Consider the following 20068-nt stretch of genomic DNA (forward strand, 5'->3'; position numbering starts at 1 on the left):
TTTACAATGTTATGTTAAACACCTAATAAAAAAACTATTTCTATAATTTTACAATGTTATGTTAAACATAAATAAATGACAAAAATAAATTTATTAAAGAAAAAACATACCTCTATATATCAGTTGCAAATGACTCAATTAGACAAAGTCACAGACTCACAAAACTAAATTGATGTTGAACTTGAACACTTGAGTGAAATAATGGAAAAGGAAGAAACAAAAAAAGTGTTATGTCAAAATGTGAGAGTAAACCGTAAGAATTGTGAAAGAATGTAAATAAAGGTAAGAGAGAGAATGAGTGGAGAGTGTAATTGAATTTGAAAAGTTAAAACAATATATAAAAATAATTAAGAAAAAGAATTTGAAGAGTTAAAGTATGATTGGGTAGTTACATAGTACTAGTATACGTTAATTGAATTTGAAAAGTTAAAACAATTAAAAAAAATAGAAATAGTAAATGGTAATAATTAAGAAAAAGAATTTGAAGAGTTAAAATAGGATTGGGTAGTTACATAATACACGTTAGTGGGTTTGTTGGAGTTTATGGGGGCTAAACAAATAATTAATATTAATTATTAAACAAAAAAAAATTCTTTGTGGGGTCATGAGCCCCCACTCCCCTCTATGTGAATCCGCCCCTGGCCCTATATATATATATATATATATATATATATATATATATATATATATATATATATATATATGATAGACATAACTAACTTTACTTAGGTTGTGTTTGGAACAAGAGAGAGAAGTATCAAAGAGAGAAGTTGCAAAGAAATAGACTCACTTCTCCTGCTTTTCTTCACAAAATAGAGAAGAAAGACAAGAGAAATGTCTATTTCTTCTTGTTTCCAATCATGCCCTTATTCTTACTTGCTGTTTCTTTTCACTTGTTTAGGCAATGTGCAATTAACTTATTCTTACGTGCTGTTTCTTTTCACTTGTTTAGCCAATGTTCAATTAATTGAGTCCTTTTGTTACATGCTAGCACGTTTTTTTTTTTATAAAAACAAATAAATAGTATAAATTAAATTATTTTAAATAATTACTAAAATAGTAAACTAATTAATTTAATTTATTAAATTATTATTTGTAATTAAAATACATATTTAAATAGATATTGATAAGAAAATATATTTTTTCAATAACATAAAATTTTGTAATGTTAATTTTTATAATTTAGGGGTATTTTTGTCCTTTTAAAAATTATTGCACTTCTTTCTCTTATATTTCTCTCATACTTCTCTTGTAACAAACAATATATTAAATCTACTCTATTTCTCACTCACTTCTCTCTTCTCACACTCTTTCTCACCTCTTTCTCTCTTCTCATTTTCATCTCACAACCAAACATACCCTTAGCGCAACTACTTAGTACATCTCTAATAAAATTCAACTTTATTTTAAAATGAAAAATATATAAAATTTAAAATTTTAATCTTGAACTAACCAACATAAATGTCTTAAATGTGACATATTTATTTATTAGTGCAGCTAATCGGTGATGTAAAAATTCTATGCAACTTCAATACAAACAAAAAAGTGATGTTTTCTTTACCGACAGTGTGAACAAAGGGGTGGGACCCGGTTCTTGACTTTGAATTGATACTATATCCATATCAATAATGACACGTATTACTTTGATCATAAATCTTTGGATTAGAAAGTAACAAAAAAATAGCATCACCATCACTACAGTTCAGTACCACTTGCCCAATTAATATTACCCTGTCTCAGAGGATAAAATTATTAATAGTTTTATTTATGTTATTACATACCGTCGTTATTTGTTGACCATTCACATTTAAATCACTTTCATTTCGTCACATACTTTCATTTAACGATTTCTTTAACCATCAACTCAAGCTCTTTATTCCCTCTCCATGTGCGAACGTGATCTTATAACCACCATCAACTCAACAACGATTCATTAGAAATAGAATCTTCTGGAATTTTATCATTCATCTCTCTTTAACACTTCATTTTTCAGTTCTCTCACTATGACGGAGCCTCTTCTCAGAGGCGAAAGCAGTGGATTGAGAAACCGTTCGCGAGGGATAGTCCGCCGCACCGATGCTATCACCTACGGTTCCAACTATGAGAAAGCCGCCGCTCTCATCGATCTGGTTTGTTCAATTTTCACGCTCCATTCTATTTTCGGAAGCTATTTGATTTGAATGAACTTAGTTTCTGCTAGTTTTGCAATTGTGAGTTTGGAAGCTAGTTTTGAATCGTTCGTTGTTGTTTGGAATAGAGTCTTGGATAGATCTTGTTATTCTATGGTTTATGAGTTGGTAATGTGCTTTACGAATTAGATCTAAGTTCAGTTAGATTCTTGTTAGAAACTCCTTAGTGATGGTTTTATACCGAATTACCAATTGAATCTACTGTGACGACTGTGCTAATTCAAATTTTGAATTGGAATCGCGTTTTTGGTTTTAGTTCTTCTAGGTTTGCTAGTGTTAGTGAGTGTTTGGTTTCACTTTTGGAGGAGTTAAAATTGACTATAAATGTAGAATTGATTTTAATATGTTTGAATGTTATTGAGTACAATTAATTTTGCTTCAGAGTTGATTTTGACATGATTAAATATTTTGAAGTATTTTTTACTATGGCAATATGGTAAAGAGAATTGAGAGTCTTTTTTCAAATTCAATTAAGGATGATTTTTTTTACTTGTGTTTGCGCATTTCGACTATCTTTGGTCTATGTGATGCCAATTGACACACACTAAACTGCTTCAGGACAGCTCTCTTGAGGCTTATTGCTAAATACCAAGAGTGCAAACTTAAACCCCAAAAGACGAAAACACAATAAAAAACGCATAAATAGAGGTAGGCAGGCCTGATAGAGGAAGTAACTGTAAAGTGTAGAAAATCCATGGCGGCTTTGGAGGTGGACGAATGGTTGCTAGCATTGGAGGTGTAAGAGCAACTACATGGGAGAGAGGTACATGCAGCTACAGTGAAAACTCAGAATTATAGGGGAAGCCATTATGTTACTATAAATATTTTGAAAAGCGAGAAATGTAAAAATGGAAAATAATTTTTGTTTTGACAACGCAAAGTAGAAGAAGAGATTCAGAAATGGATAGGATAGTGAAAAGTGAGAGGAATATGGAAGTTTCGTTTTGTTTGTTGAAAAAAAAAATTAGTTCTGTTGTTGACAACTGCAATTAAAAGGAAAGCTATTTTACTTTTTTTCTTAATGGCTAGTTGATATGATGAAAGGGCATACAATTAACTAACAACTAACTACTGATAGTTACAATACCACCATAAGGCGGGTCTACAATTCAGTTAAATCCTTCCTTTTAACTCCTAATCTGGTACCTCCTTTCACAAACTTGTTTAATAGGAGGTATCCTTCTTCTATTATATTTTATCAACAGTTTTTTGTTGGTAATTTTCCATTATAAATTTGTCAGCAACATAATCACAATGGTTCTTAACATCTGATTTCTTTTGTACAAAGCAAAAAATGATTTCATGTTTATATTGTTTCTCTTTTGCTTGAAGGACCCCTTAAGTGATTTTTTTATATAACTTATTTATTTTTATGTGCCAAAACAATATCTTTTTTTGCTCTTTTATTCAGGACTGTGCTGATTTTTAGAAGGAAACTCACATTTTGTCTGAAAAAAAGGAAACAAACGTGCATTACCATTTACCAGTACCATTAAAAATGCTACTAATAATTTCTTGCTCTGCTTTTGTTAGTTTTCCCATTAGAAAAACTTCTTATTTTGGTTCCTTTTGAGTGTGTACCTAGGCAAAAGTAGATAAGGTATTTTTTTATTAAAAAACCAACGCTTCCTAGGCTAATCATGTTTTATGATGAAACAGTTTTTTTTAGAGTATTTGACATATATTCACCTAGCTTCCCAATACACGTTTATGTTTGTATGTACGTGCTTTCTTTCAGGTCTGATAATAACTTTTTATTATGGTTGAAAATACATTACACAGGCTGAAGATGGTGTTGGTATACCTGAGCAACTTCTGGATTCATCAAACTTTCAAAGTTATTCAAGATTTTATTTTATGTTCACTAAATTCGATCTCATCTGGTCTCTTAGTTATTTTGCTCTGATAGTCCTGAATTTCCTGGAGGTTTGTAGTAAGCTCAGCTTCTCTTAAACTTCAAGTGAATAAATTGTTTAATAGGCCTTTAGGCTAACCAAAATGAAAACAGAATAGAAAGAAGATACTTCACAGTGTACTTTATATGCTACAGAAACCTCTATGGTGTGAAAAGAATACCACGCATTCTTGCAATGATAGAGAGTATTTCTTTTTGGGACAGTTGCCATATCTAACTGCCGCACAATGTATTATTTATGAGGTAAGAGTTCAGTACTTAAGAGCTTAGAGTCTCAGAAATTATCTGTCTTTTTAATGTATATATTACCAACAAACCTTTCATTTGTCATTTTGAAAACTGTGGTTATCTTTGACAACATATATGTCATTTCCATGTTAAATTGTGTTTGTTATTCACCTATGTTTTGAAATTTAAGTGAAACCGCTAACATTACCTGTCTGTGTCATTATTTACTGGAGCTGAATGTTACATTTTGGACGATTTGGGTGGGTGAAACTGTAATTATGATCTCAGTGGAATTTTCATTAATGACTTGCGATTTTTTTTCTTTTCTATCTCTGCTTTAAAGATGATTTCTCATCTTCTCATAGATATATTCTATCTTTTTTTTTTTATTAAGATTTTCTTTTATAAAAGAAACAATTGGAAGTGGTTTTTTTTACCATACTAAATGGGATTCCTTATATGGTATATGGATTTTGTTTGATCTGTGGGATTGTTAAGGTGTCCATATATTCATTTCTCATCTATTAGCGTAGTAATTTATCTTACCGGATCTTTTTGTTTAATACAGGGAATAGTTCTTGTTTTGCTAATCATCCATACTTTCTGGCCTTTATCATACGAAGGGCCCCATATATATTGGAAAAGTCCTATTAATCTAGTGAAGGTATGCTGCTTCAAGATCCTACTAATGAATATCATTTAGTAATTGGAAACAACGCCTTATTAGTTCTGTAAATCTATTTGTCTTGAGCATACTTTTGAGGACCAGATTTTCAACAAAAAACATGATCCCTGGAAGGTATTGTTGGTCAATACCCAACCCACCCCAGCCTATAGCGAAAGACTTGAACTACCGTGGACTAGTAATGGAAACACAGCGCTTCACGAATGACTAATCTTTCAAAACTCAATAGCAAACATGCTAGGGTATAAAATGCAACTAATCTCATTAGTCTTTGATAAAGTATATGCATAAAAGTACAACAGGGGTCATACGAGAGAACCAATATCTAAGATGGCTCATTGACTGTCCTCTTCTCCTAAGGGTGGCTACGTCTGTCTTATGGCGCTCTCATCTCAGGTCATAAGTTATATTATATCATCTCATCAAGGGGCTACATCTCATTCATAGCTTTCTCCTCTTATAAGTCATATAAGAGGGGAAGATTATCAATGATTATAAGTGGTTTATTCCAAAGGGATGGCTCCATCTATGAAATAGCTCTATGCCCCAGGAATCATATATCATCTCGTGTAGGAAGCTATATCTCATTAATAGCTATTTAACAAATACCTTTCTCTTTCTAAAATCATATAACCAGGTGTACACAGTTACCCCTGTTAGCAGCAATGAGATTCTGACCTGGATACCTTAAAGTACAAAGAATAGAATTCTGAATCTTCTAATTTCAAATTCAACTCTTTCAAATACTTGCTTATTATCCACTTCACTGAATAGAAAACTGAACTTTTTCCTTTTTCTTTTTAGGGTGTAATAAGTAACTTGGTGCTTTTCATATATGCTTCAGACTACTAATAAAATGATTTATTCGTATTTTCAGGCCTTCTGTCTGTTAGTTATCCTTGCTGATATGCTGGTTTATGCTCTGTATATGTCTCCGGTGGGTTTGGATTTTCTTCCTTTCAGAATTGCACCTTATATCAGGGTTGTTCTTTTTGTTCTGAATATTAGGTATTGATTGACAGATCTCCATTTTTTATTTTACTTAAAGTGAATATACTGTTCCAGATTATCTTTTAATAGATCTGTTGTTGGGCTTTCTGCATAGTCCATGCATCAATGTCATAGAGGCCCGAGCATGCCTAAGTAATAAGTCATTTCTGCAAGAAAAGCTTTCTATTTTATCACATTTCTTGTCCAGTTTCATCAATAACCAAATTTCATGACAGTCTAACTCTGCATCTGAATTTGATGTCAGGGAGCTACGAGAAACCACCATCGTCTTGGCTGGAATGTTTGACACATACTTAAATATCTTGGTTAGTTCACTTTCAGACTGCAGCTTATTTGCCTGCTCTATGCTTTTCCTGTTTGTAACATTTTCAATATTCACAATTTATTAGGTTTCCTTGAATGTTTCATATGTATTATTTCCATTTTGTTTGATCGACACTTTCTTACTGGACATAGCTTCCATCTAATTCTCATGAATTGCAGGCTTTGGGGCTTCTTTTTCTTGTTTTTGCGAGTTGGGTGGCTTATGTGATTTTTGAAGATACAATGCAGGGGAAAACAGTATTCACTTCCTATACTACAACGTTATATCAGATGTTTCTGTTATTTACCACAGCCAATAATCCAGATGTTTGGGTTCCTGCATACAAGTAAGAGTTTTAATTTATAGTTTGAATTAGCTTGGCTAGGTATATTTTTTCCTTTTAATTTGAGACATCTGCAGCTGTCAATGCTCATTATTTTCTGGCTTTTAAGGGCTTCACGTTGGTCTTGCATTTTTTTCATTCTGTTTGTGCTGGTGGGAGTCTACTTTGTTACAAACTTGATCCTTGCCGTTGTTTATGACAGTTTCAAGAGTGAGGTAAATTTTTCCATACCACTACTTTTCTTTATATTGACCTGATGATACAATTACAATTCTGAAGAATCGGATTGGTATTCACTTGGAATGAAGCACAAGAACTTTGATTGTGTATCTATATGACGGATACCAAACAAATTGTAACATTGCTTAAACATTCTTTTGTTGTAGCTTGTAAAACAAGTTTTTGATATGGATCATATGAGAAGAGCTATGTTGGAGAGAGCTTTTAATCTCCTAGATACACATGTAAGTATGACTTTCCATGTATTTAGGATACTGTTTTCCTGTCAGACAATGCTTCCTAGATAATGTCAAACAACTACATTTCATTTTAAATTTTTTTTTTGAGATGTAATTAGTAATAGCTATAGCCTATATGAACGGAAAGGGAAGGTTCAAGTGAAACGTTGCTGCATCTGATAACAGGGGCTTGGGATGGGTCCATTAACAACTATAAGGTGGGGATTTCTAGACAAAGTAGTGTAGGATCAAAAATAATGATGAGTTAAATGTCATATGATTGGTATTACTTCAGTTGATGATCCAGAGATCTAATATAGCACTGGAAACATTAAAGCAGAGATATTAAACTTGGAACAGACAATCCGACCGGTTCATCTAGAGCCAAATACATAGCTGTCCCAATCCGCCTATTTGATCGGTTGTGCAATAGAACCGGGGATGATGTCATATACTCGGCTGCAAACCGGAGAAAACTGGTAGACTCGACTGAATCAGCTTGGTTGGATGACTCATACTTCGCCGTTCTTTCACTCGTGCAGAGCTTTTATTGGTACACGGTTTTTAATGCTTACTGGTGCGCCTCCCAAACCTTTACTCATACTTCCGGAACAGTTCTGATGCAACACTGTCAGCCTGTAATGCTCACGAGTTGCAGGAAGGCTTTTCATTCTCACATTCATTATTGACTTGTTGTTCTGATGGAAATTGCAGAATTTGAAAAAAATCCTACCAGGAACTGAACTATGTATATTTGCATATTTTAAATGCAAACGGTCCATGCGGTTCAACTAGTGGCCTAGTGGATTGACCAGGGACCCACTGATCCAGTACCCTTACCAAGTCAATAGCCAATGTGAGTTTAATAACGCTGGGTTGAAGGATGAAAAAGTAGAACTCTTACCCATCATGGTTTAACAATGAGTGTCAGAGTATTTACTAACAGAAGGTTGAACAACCATAAAATATAAAATTAAGACTCTAAGATAGAACAGAAAATAACTCAATTAGGGTTCTTTAGTTGCCAAAAAGAAGCATCAAACAAAGAAATCAACCCTCTAAAACTAAGCCTGGACAGCAACAGTTCATGTTGATCAACGCCAGTCAAAATGTGTTAAACGTATTTTTTAAATGTTAGTGGAAATATTCTGATGTGGCCGGATACAGCTGCAGGAAAGTCCTAACTATCACTGGAAAAGTTTTAACTGTGGCAGGAAAGTCACCTAAAAGTTTCTGAATGCTTCTGGTTCTGGGAAATTCTGACAATGGTAGGTAGTGGCAGTCAGATGCAGCAGCTATGGCCTATGAAGACTGTTAAGCAGTATGGAACTATGCACTATGCAACAATGAAGGCTGCTATCAGATAATTTAATTGTACTGCAATTAAGGCTGCTCAAAGGAAGAATAACAGTACATCTGTGCAAGGATCAGAAACATCAGAATAAATCAAGAGTTCTAATCCCATGTGAAAATATTGGGAAACTCATTGTAGTATTACTTCAGAATATAAGCTCTATTTATAGACCAATTATAACGAATATAATCAGAAAAGACTTATGACAGCTGGAATAGAAAGCTTGAACTATGGTATTAAAAATAGCACTATCTTAGCACTCTACTATTTTGAATATAGCACTACAATCTGTCTAGGACTAATGCTAAAGGTTATTGTTGCAATAATCACTACAACAAAGAAGAGATGAATATCTTTATGCCTGCAGTTCTAAATCTGTTTTGAGCTTCTGTTTTATACTTGCAGAAAGTTGGATATCTCAACAAAGATCAAATCATTAGGCTCTTTGAGGAGGTGAACAAGTACAGGTATTACTTCATATTTCTCCATTATCACTGTGCTTTCATATTTATCATAATATGATTTTAACAATTTTTCAAAGTAGAGATGTTATTAACCACGATTTTCAGGTGTATATTTAAACACACATTGTGATTAATAGATATCATGTATATTTGAAAACCTGAAAATCATGTATATTTGAACACCTAGAAATCTTAGTTAATGATGTTAAAAAGTTGTGGTTAGTTGTGTTCAGTTGATGGTTAATGAGTTGTGACACCTTATTATATTCATTAACCATTCACTGAACGTAAGAAGCGACATATTTGAATTGTGTTAACCATGAGGTTTGTTATCGAAATTTGTTGTCAAATTGTGTAAAAATAACATAACTCTTTGCATTTTTGGTGAATTGGCATTTGGCACTACATATTTTATGACATGATAATTATCTGTTGATCTTTCTCTTGGCTTCTACGTTCATATCTTTTCCATAATATTTCTACTACATTGTGAGTGTTAAAGCATAAATTGTCTATTCTTTAGGACTTTGCCAAAAATCTCCAAGGAAGAATTTGAGCTGATATTTGAGGAGTTGGATGACACTCATGATGTAAAGGTAATATTTTTTTCTCAACTGTTCTTGCCATCTGTTATGCACATGCTGATATATATCCATATAAATGCGTGTTTTAATGTAACTCAACATGATTTTTACTTTCAGATCAACAAGGATGAATTTGCTGATATTTGCAATGCCATCGCCTTAAAATTCCAGAAGGAAGATGTGGTAAGTTTAAGTACTCTGAATTTAAAACATATGGAAATGTACTGTAAGTATAAATGTAAAGATTTATAGTATTTTTACTAATATCTGATTTGGTTGCAGCTTTCTTACTTCGACTATTTAGTATTCTACCATTCACCAACGTCAAAGACATTGAAAGCTTTCGTAAGGAGCACCATGTTTGGATACATAGTGACCTTTGTACTCGTAGTGAATCTGGTTGCTGTAATTATTGAGACAACGGTATGACATGTAATTCAAGTGAAGATATACTTTCACAAATTTTTACGCCATTAAACACTTTCAAAACTCATTTTAACTGCAGACCATAATCTCATCTGATGTGACCCTATGTTAGATATACCTGCGTTTGTCAATGTTTTTTGTAATCACTAGATGCTATTTATCGTAATAATCATTTAAGATTATGATGTCTAGTGAATGTTTTATGCACTGGTGCACAGTCCAAATGGATGATTGTTTTACTGACGGTTAGCTATCCTAACTTCTCCTGATTTATGTCCATGGGAATATTGTGACAATGTGAGCATAACCTTTCATTTCAAGGAAGAGCATAATTTTTCAAATTCAGCACCGGAATCTCCTTAATTAGTACTCCCTCCGTTCCTTTTTAAGTGTCGTTTTAGCAAAAAGCTCTTCAACCAAGATAGTGGATTATTAGAGTTACTTTTTCTATTATACCCTTATTTATTTTTCTCTTTCCAAATAAATTCAATCATTCACTCTCTTTTTCCAATAACTAATTGAAAAATTTGAGGTGGAGTTATTGAGAAAACAAGGGTATAAATGACAAATTATAACATTAAATTATAAAACGACACTTAAATAGGAACAAAAAAATTCTTCTAAAACGACACTTAAAAAGGAACGGAGGGAGTAGCTTTTTCACTTGATAATTGTTAAAATATATTAGAGTAATGTTTAGAATAGAGTAAGTAAGTTGTAAGTCAGCTATTATACTGACAGCTCATCTATCATTTTCTATTAAAATACGAGAGACTAAGAGATATTTGAATAAACCGTGTTTTGAAAAGCACTACGAAGACTTTATTATATAGAGATTTACAGCTAATACATGCTATAGTCGATGTGGAACTATTCTATATACAAATATTGTTAACACACACACACACACACACACACACACACACACACATATATATATATATATATATATATATATATATATATATATTTATATCCACATATTGATCATTTTGTATTAATTCATAATTGCAGCTTGACGTAGAAAATAGTTCTGCTCAAAAGGCTTGGCAAACGGCTGAGTTCTTTTTCGGTAAGGACATCTAAAGAGTGCATTTCCTTGTTTTTTCTTGATGTTTCGATTTGTGGATTCTCTTTAGTACTGTAAAGTTTGTTGCTTGGTTTGAAGGAGTTAATGATTGTTAGAGTATTATAAAATATTTTTTATATTTTTAGAGTATCTTTTAGGATCATATTTATATTAGTTATTATTATTTCTTTATTTAGGGTCGAGTCTATGTAAAAATAGATCAATATTGAGTATTTTGTATCAAGTGAATATCAATCATATTTCATTATAATAGTTTCTCTTATTTTCTCTCCTCCTCTTACTTAAAATCTTAGAACTTAAAAACTGATGATACTTGAAAGTTAAAACAATTATCCATTCCCCTCTGTTCTTGTTGATTTGTCAGTGTTGGAATTTCCGCCTTAATTGCAGTCCGCTCCTAGTCGCCTTGATTGCGGCATTTAGCTTGCCTTAATTGCAGCTTCCAGCACCTTCATTGTGTTGGGTTTGATGGGGTGGATTTAGTTCCACATTGCTAAGAGATATGACATGTGTTGTGTTTATAAGTGGGGGCAATCCTCACCCTACAAGTCAGTTTTGTAGGGATGAGTTAGGCCCAACCCAAATTCTGAGAGTCAGTGTTAGATCCCCTGACACTCTTGAATAAGTTTATGGTTTTTTATTTTGCTTTGGTACATTTTGTTTCATTGTAATCCACAGAATGTTTTAGTTATACAACCTTGTTGTTCCAAGTTGATCTTTCCTTGTTGTTTTACAGGGTGGATATATGTAATAGAAATGATTCTAAAGGTTTACTCATATGGATTTGAAAACTATTGGCGGGATGGTCAAAATCGCTTTGATTTTGTGATCACAGTGATAATTGGTAACTAATTTCATAAATGCGGTATTTAGATTCCTTAAATAACGTGTGGTTGAATGCATGCAGTTTTTGGCTTTTCTTATGAAATCTTTTGTTTGTACACTACACCCCATATTAGTCTAGTTAGAGGTGGGATAAGAGGATGTAAACAATAGGAGGAAAAGATGAGTGAAATCATTCATTCATGGGTAAAAAGAGGAGTCTTGGAACTTTTGGATATGGAGGTTTGCAGCCTCTCAATGATCTGCATATTTGGTGGGTATTGGGGGGATTCAATTCATTTATCTTTCATGTAATGAAATTATAGGTTCCTGTCATATTAGCAACATTCATTAGTGTCTAGAATCTGCTGTTGTAGGTTCATTATGCGTTCATTCACTTTTAGGCCTTGAATTTGTATTATATGGGAAAACGCAGTTTCTGAGGCTATGTTATCTTGCTGACCAATAATTCTGAATTCTGCAGTCATTGGAGAAACTATAGATTTTGCTTTTCCCGATGATGCTCTGCCATTTTTCACAAATGGAGAATGGTATGAACTTTTACTTTGAATGTTCATGTCTTCTAAATTTTTATTTTTTGATTCATAATTCCGAATTACTAGTTGAAATGTATACTTAATGTTCCTTATTTTCAGATTCATTTCACCAAACACTTCCTTAATCACATTAGTGGTCTTTTTCATATCTGTTGTGCTACTGAATTATTATATCAAGATATTGACTAATTTTGAGATAGATATCATCCATGAATTGATGTATTTCCGGAAAAAAAAACACTTTAGGAGGTTTTAATCTGGTTGTTACAGTGTTAACAAAAATTGCTTAACATGAAACTGTTTTAAGTAGTTTTTCTTTAAAAAAAAAAAATTGATGGAAGATTTAAAAAACAAAGTGGTTTCGTTACAGTAAAGAAACACAAAATAACCTCTTTCAAAACCACTTTTTAAAAGATGTTATCAAAAACTATTTTTTGGAGAAGCTACACTCGTAACAGCTTCCCATGTGAAGTAAAGGCTTTTTATATTAGAATTCTCATAATCAATTCAATCCATGATTAATATTGTTCTTCTAATGATCATTATTGAAAGAACACCATGATAGTTTTGCTCAAATTTTACTTTCTTCAAAACAAAACATAATTTTCCTTTTCAAATTGGAATTTAAAACCAAATGATATTGGACTCAGTTCCTTTTCTACCATACCAGGAAAATAGTATATTAATTTGAAGATGGGAATTGGTGCAAAGAATAATTTCAATTTGTTCTCAAGCATTGCTTTGAAGATGCAATCAGACTTTGTTTTTCCTGTCCCCTTTGCAGGATTCGTTACCTCCTTCTTGCAAGAATGTTGAGGTTGATAAGGCTCCTAATGCATGTCCAGCGATTCCGAAGTTTCGTGGCAACTTTCTTAACTCTGATACCAAGTTTGATGCCATACCTTGGGACCATATTTTGCATCTTGTGTATTTATTGCTCACTTGGCATCCAGGTGAGTAAAATTCTTAAGTCAAGGTCTTTTCTGCTTAGATTTACAAGTTAAATTAAGGATTCATTGTATATTTTCAATTTCAATGATTGTATTCTCTTTTCTTGTTCTTTCTACAACCAATGAACCAACTTTACATTTGTCTTTGTATTTGTAGATTTTTGGTGGTCTAGTTAATGCTGGAAACCCAGATTTGGAGGCCACAGACCTTGCTGCTAATGAGTATCCTTTGTTCATTTTTAAAACAATCTATTTTTTAACCTGTGGCGATTGGTATTGTCCTGTAATAGGCACATATCTTTCTCAACATTTTTTCCAGAGTGCAGGGGTGGGGTTGGGTCAACAATCAAGTCTGAATTTCAATACTGGCTTAAATATTGCTTCTAATTGAATAATTTCTAGGGTAATTGTTTTTCTTGGGGTATTCTTCTTGACAAAAATCAGCTATTTACTTTTTAATTTCAATGATTATCCAAACGGAATGGTGACACTATTCAATTTGCTAGTCTTGGAGATATGGGAAGAATTGATGGAGGTATACGTGCTGTCTCTAATCCTTGTCACTTCTAATGCCATCTTTTGTTTCATGATAATGCAATGACTAATGAGAAGTACAAATGTTGCAGGCTTGCCACTACTATTTTATGCTATCTGATTCTTATGTTCCTTGAACAATTATCTGGCAACTAGATTCTTGTTATTCTGGGTCCAATAGTATTTTGTTGAAAAATAAACAGGATAATATTATTTCTCTAAGCCCAATATTTGTGTTTAATACTTGAGACTTGTTTGATTTGCAAAAAAAAGGATAGGACAACACAAAATTAATTGTTCAATATTTATTTTATACAATTATCATATTGGACAGGACAAACAAGAGATGAGTTACACCATAAAAATTCAAAATCTTGTTACTAGACAAACTATTAAAAGACAAATACTGAATTTTATGTCCAACTTAATAAGTATGTTCTCTTTCTTATCTCCCTTGGTCCCTCTCTATATAAAAGAAAACGTTAGTCGAGTCTATCTTAATCAGTACAAAATCGGCTAGTAAGGTGACATCTCCCCACCACTTATAAACATATTTTCAGGTATTATCTTATCAAATATGGGACTCTAATATCATCTTAGAATTTGGGTTGAGTTTAGGAATTAGTGTTTAGACTTTTGTACCCAATCAATATCAACTTGTTATCAATCAATAATATTCAAGGTTTTTATTATTTTCTCTGGTGCTTTTATCTAAAATCTCACAACTTCAACACTTCAAGCTCATTTAACATGGTATCAGAGATGAATTTGTATGCAATATGGTAATTGGACCCAAGTCGAGTCTATGCACTAGGGTGGGTTATAAATTGCTTTTGTGTCCCACATTGCTAAGGTTTTCAGGTTGTGCAATGCTTATGTGTTTGGACACCCTCGTTCTTTGAGATAACTTTTGAAAGTAAGATCCAAGTCTATTTAACAGGCCATAGAACTATGAATTAAGCCAGTTTATATGTATAAATTTCTTGCTGCATGTGTGTAAGGCAAGAATATAAGATGCTTATTTATTTCAGATAGTCATTTCTATTTATTGTTTTATTATTTTGACCCTAATTCTATGTTACTGTCATTGTTTAACTATTACTTCAATATGCGCTTAACACATATCTATTTTGGTTTTCTATTTCAGAGCTACAAGGATTTAACTGGAACTTCGTGGACCTATGTGTACTTCATTAGCTTCTACTTAATTACGGTTTTGCTGCTTTTGAATTTGGTATGATTTAATGTCCCCTTTTTTGATACCCCATAATTTCATAACGGAGAATACAAATTGCATCTCGGGAATGTGAACATTAGGAAGTTACTATGTTTCTCACATAGACATTCAGACATACTAATTCCTTTTGGTTACTCCCTCCGTCTAGTGATTTCTTTGAATTTTTCACACTTTTTAAGATAATGATTAATTGTGTTGATTTCAATGATGAAATGAGTGAATTTTACCAAAATATCCTCATTAATAATAGGTAGTGCAGTAGTTATATGATTTAAAATATAATAAATAAGGGTAAGTTAGTGGAAAGAAATAATAAATATCACATTGATATTCTAAATGGACAAATAATTTGAGACAAATAAAAATAGGAAAGAGGACACCTATTGTGAGAAGGAGGGAGTAAAATAATTACAAGTTCTAAATCTATATATTTAAGTAGTTAGTTATTTCTTGTAAGTAATCATATTTAACAATATCTATCAAAGGGAATGAAATATCTGGGTTTTCTGTATACCATGGTTACACTGTACTGTCTTAACAAATTTTGCGTAAGTTAGACATGATTGTGCCTTTCCTGTATTTCAGATTATTGCTTTTGTCTTGGAGGCATTCTTTGCTGAAATAGAGCTAGAGTCATCAGAAACTTGTGATGAAGATGACAAGAAGGTTTGTATTTAATATGAACTCTTAAAACATTAAAGAAATATAAGTTGCTGCGTCTGTCAAGCAGCTCTTTTCAAGCATTGATTAAATGATGTATACTTTGGTTGGAAGTTCAAATTGAAACAGTTGCACTAAATTTGTTAAGTGATTCATATCAAATGCGTCATGGGTTGAAGTTGACAAATCAGTCTCTTGCAAATGCAAGGCGGCTCTCTATTGGATGAGATAAATTGAGAGACATGGTGAAATTGTGTGTTTCGACTTCTCAGTAGAGTCTCTTTATATAGACTTAAAGTAATCAATGCAAACAATGGTAGGAATGAATTACATGATATTATATTCCTAATTACGTGATAATTTATCTTTATTTACACAATTCTATTTTATTTTTAATACTCCCCTCAAGTTGGAGCATATACATAATATGCCAAGCTTGTTACATATATATTTGATTTGAGGTCCTCTCAAAGATTTAGTGAAGATATCTTTCAATGAACATTGATAGATTGGAGGCTTCCGGATCTCATGCTGGGGCATGTATCAGAGGCATTGGAAACGTCTCCCGCAGCAGCAGCCGTCCGGTGACTGTTTTGGGCCAGACAATAGTGCCTCTTGGATGCCCAATAACCAAATTGAAAAGTAAACTAGGGTTAACCTTGGCGAAGGCTAAACCCAAGGATAAAACTAGGATTTCGAGCCTGCTTTGTAATATAGAATGATTAACTTGTATTTCAGTGAGGTTGTGCTAATTTTTATACAAGAGAGAAAATCTCTCGATAAGGAAAAATAGAAAATAAGAAAATTAAATAAATGCTAATAAATATAGAATAATCAACAGTAACAAACCAAGTTCACTGCAACTTTCTATGAATAGCTGTGGTTTTTTCACTCCTCACTGTATGCAACAATCATTATCCCGATATTATTAATGGATTCGTGCAACATATTTATGATCTTTCTGTGCTCCAAAGGTAATTTTGTACAGAATCTTATTGAATGTAGAAGTAATTTTTCAATTTCTATGTGATCTGTTTTTTTTTATCTTAATACCATTAGTACGTAACACATTGATTGTTTATTAGTTTACATAAATATATCTCTCTAACAGCTTTATATCCCACTTTCTATTTTCAATCTCAATATAGGGAGTTGCAGGAGATAGATATCGGAGGCGACGAGCTCTTGGGTACGTATTACTGACTCACATTATTTCTGTGAATGCCAACATTATACCGTATGCTGAAACTGAAATTTAGTTTAATTATGAGGAATGATGGTAATGGTTGAACTTCTAACTACCTATAACCCTCTAATACCATATCTAAATAGTACACCACTCAACTTAAAAGCTTATCTATTAGTTGAAGGCATATTAATGGTGATCTTATTAACAATATTGATTTTCTTTAGAACAAAAACACGAAGCCAGAGGGTTGATGCTCTTCTTCATCATATGCTAAGCGCTGAGCTGGGTCAAAATCATCCTTCCAATACATAATTCTGAGTATATCCTCTTCAAGGTAAAGTAATTAAACAGGTTGCCATGAATATATTTTGCGTAACTTTTAATAGATTATCTGCCAACTAGACGTAATTATTAAGGTCTTCTGTATTTGCTCTTTTAGGTAGATTGCCGTCCTTCAATACCCTTGAGCTTAATTGTTGTCTTGAGGGTAATACGTAGGTAGGGACGGAGAGTTCATTATAGAGAGAGGGTATATGTGAGAGAGAATAGAGATGATTGAAGTTGTGTAACCGAACTTGGGAGAGACATTTTATTCAGTTTTTCAGCTTTTAACTTTAGGCTAATGGATTATTCCTGACAGGAGCAAGTGCTGCTCTTACATTCCTCTGTAATTCAGTTCAGATTTCATCCTACTATCCTATCATAGACTGGGGCTGTTAACTATCCTTGTACATATAAGATGGTAGGATGTGACGTGTTCTGCCTTGTGAGTGTAAATATGGAATCTGAAGTTGATCATGCTTTCTTATTGCTTGGGGAGAAAGCAAGAATTTACCCTAGCATCACATGTCCACATTGTTTTTGTAAACTTTATGCCATGAATCCTACGATTTTATTGTTTTCTTGTATTAGTTCAGACTGTAGACCAATCCCTATTGAGTACCTTATATAAATATGAATCTGTACCTTTTGTGGTTGTAGGATGCACAAAGAAGACATTTTATTATGTAAAATTTGTAAGGATCTTTCATGTGCTCTATCTTCATGTTATGCTATTTGATTGAATCAATATGGATCGACGGAAAGCAATACGTTGCAATTAACTCCAGTAACCTGTGGGTCAGGTCAAACATGGTTTTTCCGTTATTATTTGTGGAAAAAGCACACAATCAAATGCCTTGATGAGCTTGTGCTGAAGGAGAATAAATCACAAGTAGCAGGATATTGTATTCCACGAGGTGTTAGCAGACTAGTGTGTTGTAATGGCAACCTTTTGTTTATTTGGTTTTTATAATCCTTCCTGGGTTTGATATTTTATAGACTGCAAACTGTTAGTAGTTCTCCTTTCTTCCATTATTATTCATTCATGTTCTCATTCATCATTCAATTATTTAGCCATATTGTTTTTTTATATTAATTTATTTTAAAATAAATTATAATTTTGATTGAGTTTTGATTACTCAACAAAATTCTAAGTCCCAGAGAATTTTTCAAAAAAGAATGGAATTTGATTGTAACATATGGCGAGTTGCTTCTATACTGCTTCTCTATGTTTCATATGGCGAATGGCCCCTTATGTATGTAGATTCAAAGGATTTGTATATGTTTCAATGTAGAATCAGTGCATGAGTATATTCTGAAAGTTGTGATTCGTATGCTTCATTCTTAGTTTTTTCCGATTTTTTTACTGAATGTTAGGGGTGACCATAATTTGAAATTACTTAGCCTCCGTCAGTTGAATTTACATAGGACACATTCATAAGTCCAAAATAAGCTAGGCTGAGTTACTAAGTAGAGTACCATATCTACCTAGATTTCAACTCCATATAAATTAGCGGGGGTTTCTTGATATACCCTATGTATCTGAAAAACATATGCAATTCTTAAAAAAGCCCTTCAGTTTTTAGAGATGTATTTTCGGATGCCTATTTTCTGTTTGACATTAATTTGTTTTGGAAATATATTTCTGTAAATTGTTCGGAGATTTTCATAGAAAATAACATTCCTCATCACAAACAAGTCATGAGAGTGTAGGTCATATATGATAGTCTTTAGTACCATCATTAAACCCATAGAATATTTCCTTTATAGCCCTAGTTCAAACTTGATTCGATGAACTTGGATTGTTGTGGCAAAATAAAGATATCCAAATATTTTTAAATGTATAAGAATAGGAAAAGTCTTAAACAAAATCTCATAAAAGACATTTTGATTTGAGCAGGGACTATGGATTCTATTTATCAAATGAAAAGTATGTTGAATACTAAAATTCCATATAGTCAAGGGAATATTAGAGTGGAAGGTGATGGCTCTAGCTACATTCACAATATGCCAATGCTTTCTTTCTACCACCCTATTTTGTTGGGGGTATCCACACAAGATTTTTGATGAATGATGCCTTTAGAGAGAGAAAAAATTCTTTTGAAGACAAGAATTTTGAAGCAATGTCAGATCTAAAACATCAAGGTAGTATTGAATTGGTTTTCTACATAAACAGTGGAATGAATAATACTTTGTTTTGTTTTATATTTGGTTTTAAGAAATACCACCCATGTGAATATTGAGAAACCATCTATTGATGTGAGGAAATACTTATGACCTACAATAAATTCAGTAGCAAAAGGGCTTCATAAATCAGCATGTAAAAGTTCAAAAGGTGCAGTGTGAGTGATACTAATAGGAAAAGGAAGTTTCTTTTGTCTTGCATAATGATAAGAATCAGAAGGATTCATATTATTTTTACAAGGAATGAGAGGAAACTACTTGGCTAAAGTTTGTATGCCATAATGAAAAATGTGGTCTAGTCTTGAATGTCAAAGTTCAAAATAATTGGAAAGAGCAGAATTACAAGTACATGAAGCACCACTTTGATTTATCACATAGAGTCCTCTTTGCTATCTAATTGTATCAATTGTTTACTGAGAATGGTTCTGCAAAATATGACATGAGTTTGAGGAAAATTTTAGAAAACAATTCTTGTTACTAGTCAATTTAGTAATTGAGATCAAATTTACATGGAAGGTTGGGATGTATAAAACTTTGTATAGGGTGATGAAAGGTGAAATAGA

At 32.6% G+C, this 20068-nt stretch overlaps 1 protein-coding gene across 3 annotated transcripts; it reads left to right on the top strand.

Annotated features, from left to right (window-relative positions):
• Positions 1-1793: 1793 nt before the first annotated feature.
• LOC131653764 (two pore calcium channel protein 1) lies at positions 1794-18411 on the top strand. Of its 3 annotated transcripts, XR_009299135.1 has the most exons (25): positions 1795-2129; positions 3972-4115; positions 4240-4347; positions 4901-4996; positions 5895-6025; positions 6273-6333; positions 6512-6678; positions 6785-6890; positions 7062-7139; positions 8893-8954; positions 9475-9547; positions 9653-9718; positions 9818-9958; positions 10976-11033; positions 11788-11895; positions 12358-12424; positions 13215-13383; positions 13538-13602; positions 13825-13915; positions 15062-15148; positions 15737-15817; positions 16960-17000; positions 17225-17334; positions 17982-18016; positions 18125-18411. XR_009299135.1 is itself a non-coding variant. In XM_058924042.1 (24 exons), the coding sequence occupies exons 1-23, from the start codon at positions 2004-2006 to the stop codon at positions 17310-17312; spliced, it is 2211 nt and encodes a 736-aa protein (XP_058780025.1). In that variant the 5' UTR covers positions 1794-2003; the 3' UTR covers positions 17313-17334; positions 17982-18411. The 3 variants fall into 3 exon arrangements, 2 of the variants coding, with proteins under 2 accessions (XP_058780025.1, XP_058780024.1); XM_058924042.1 differs by having other exon boundaries at positions 1794-2129; positions 15737-15812; positions 16958-17000; positions 17982-18411; XM_058924041.1 differs by having other exon boundaries at positions 17982-18411.
• The last annotated feature ends 1657 nt before the right edge of the window (positions 18412-20068 follow it).

Source organism: Vicia villosa, linkage group LG2 (genome assembly GCF_029867415.1).
Source record: "Vicia villosa cultivar HV-30 ecotype Madison, WI linkage group LG2, Vvil1.0, whole genome shotgun sequence".
NCBI classification, from domain to species: Eukaryota; Viridiplantae; Streptophyta; class Magnoliopsida; order Fabales; family Fabaceae; genus Vicia; species Vicia villosa.

Excerpts from the sequence above, each read along its gene's own strand:
- LOC131653764 (XM_058924041.1), top strand. The coding sequence starts at position 2,004 with ATGACGGAGCCTCTTCTCAGAGGCGAAAGCAGTGGATTGAGAAACCGT. Across the intron at positions 7,140-8,892 it reads TTAATCTCCTAGATACACAT|AAAGTTGGATATCTCAACAA; the intron begins GTAAGTATGACT and ends TTATACTTGCAG. Across the intron at positions 15,818-16,959 it reads GTGATGAAGATGACAAGAAG|GGAGTTGCAGGAGATAGATA; the intron begins GTTTGTATTTAA and ends ATCTCAATATAG.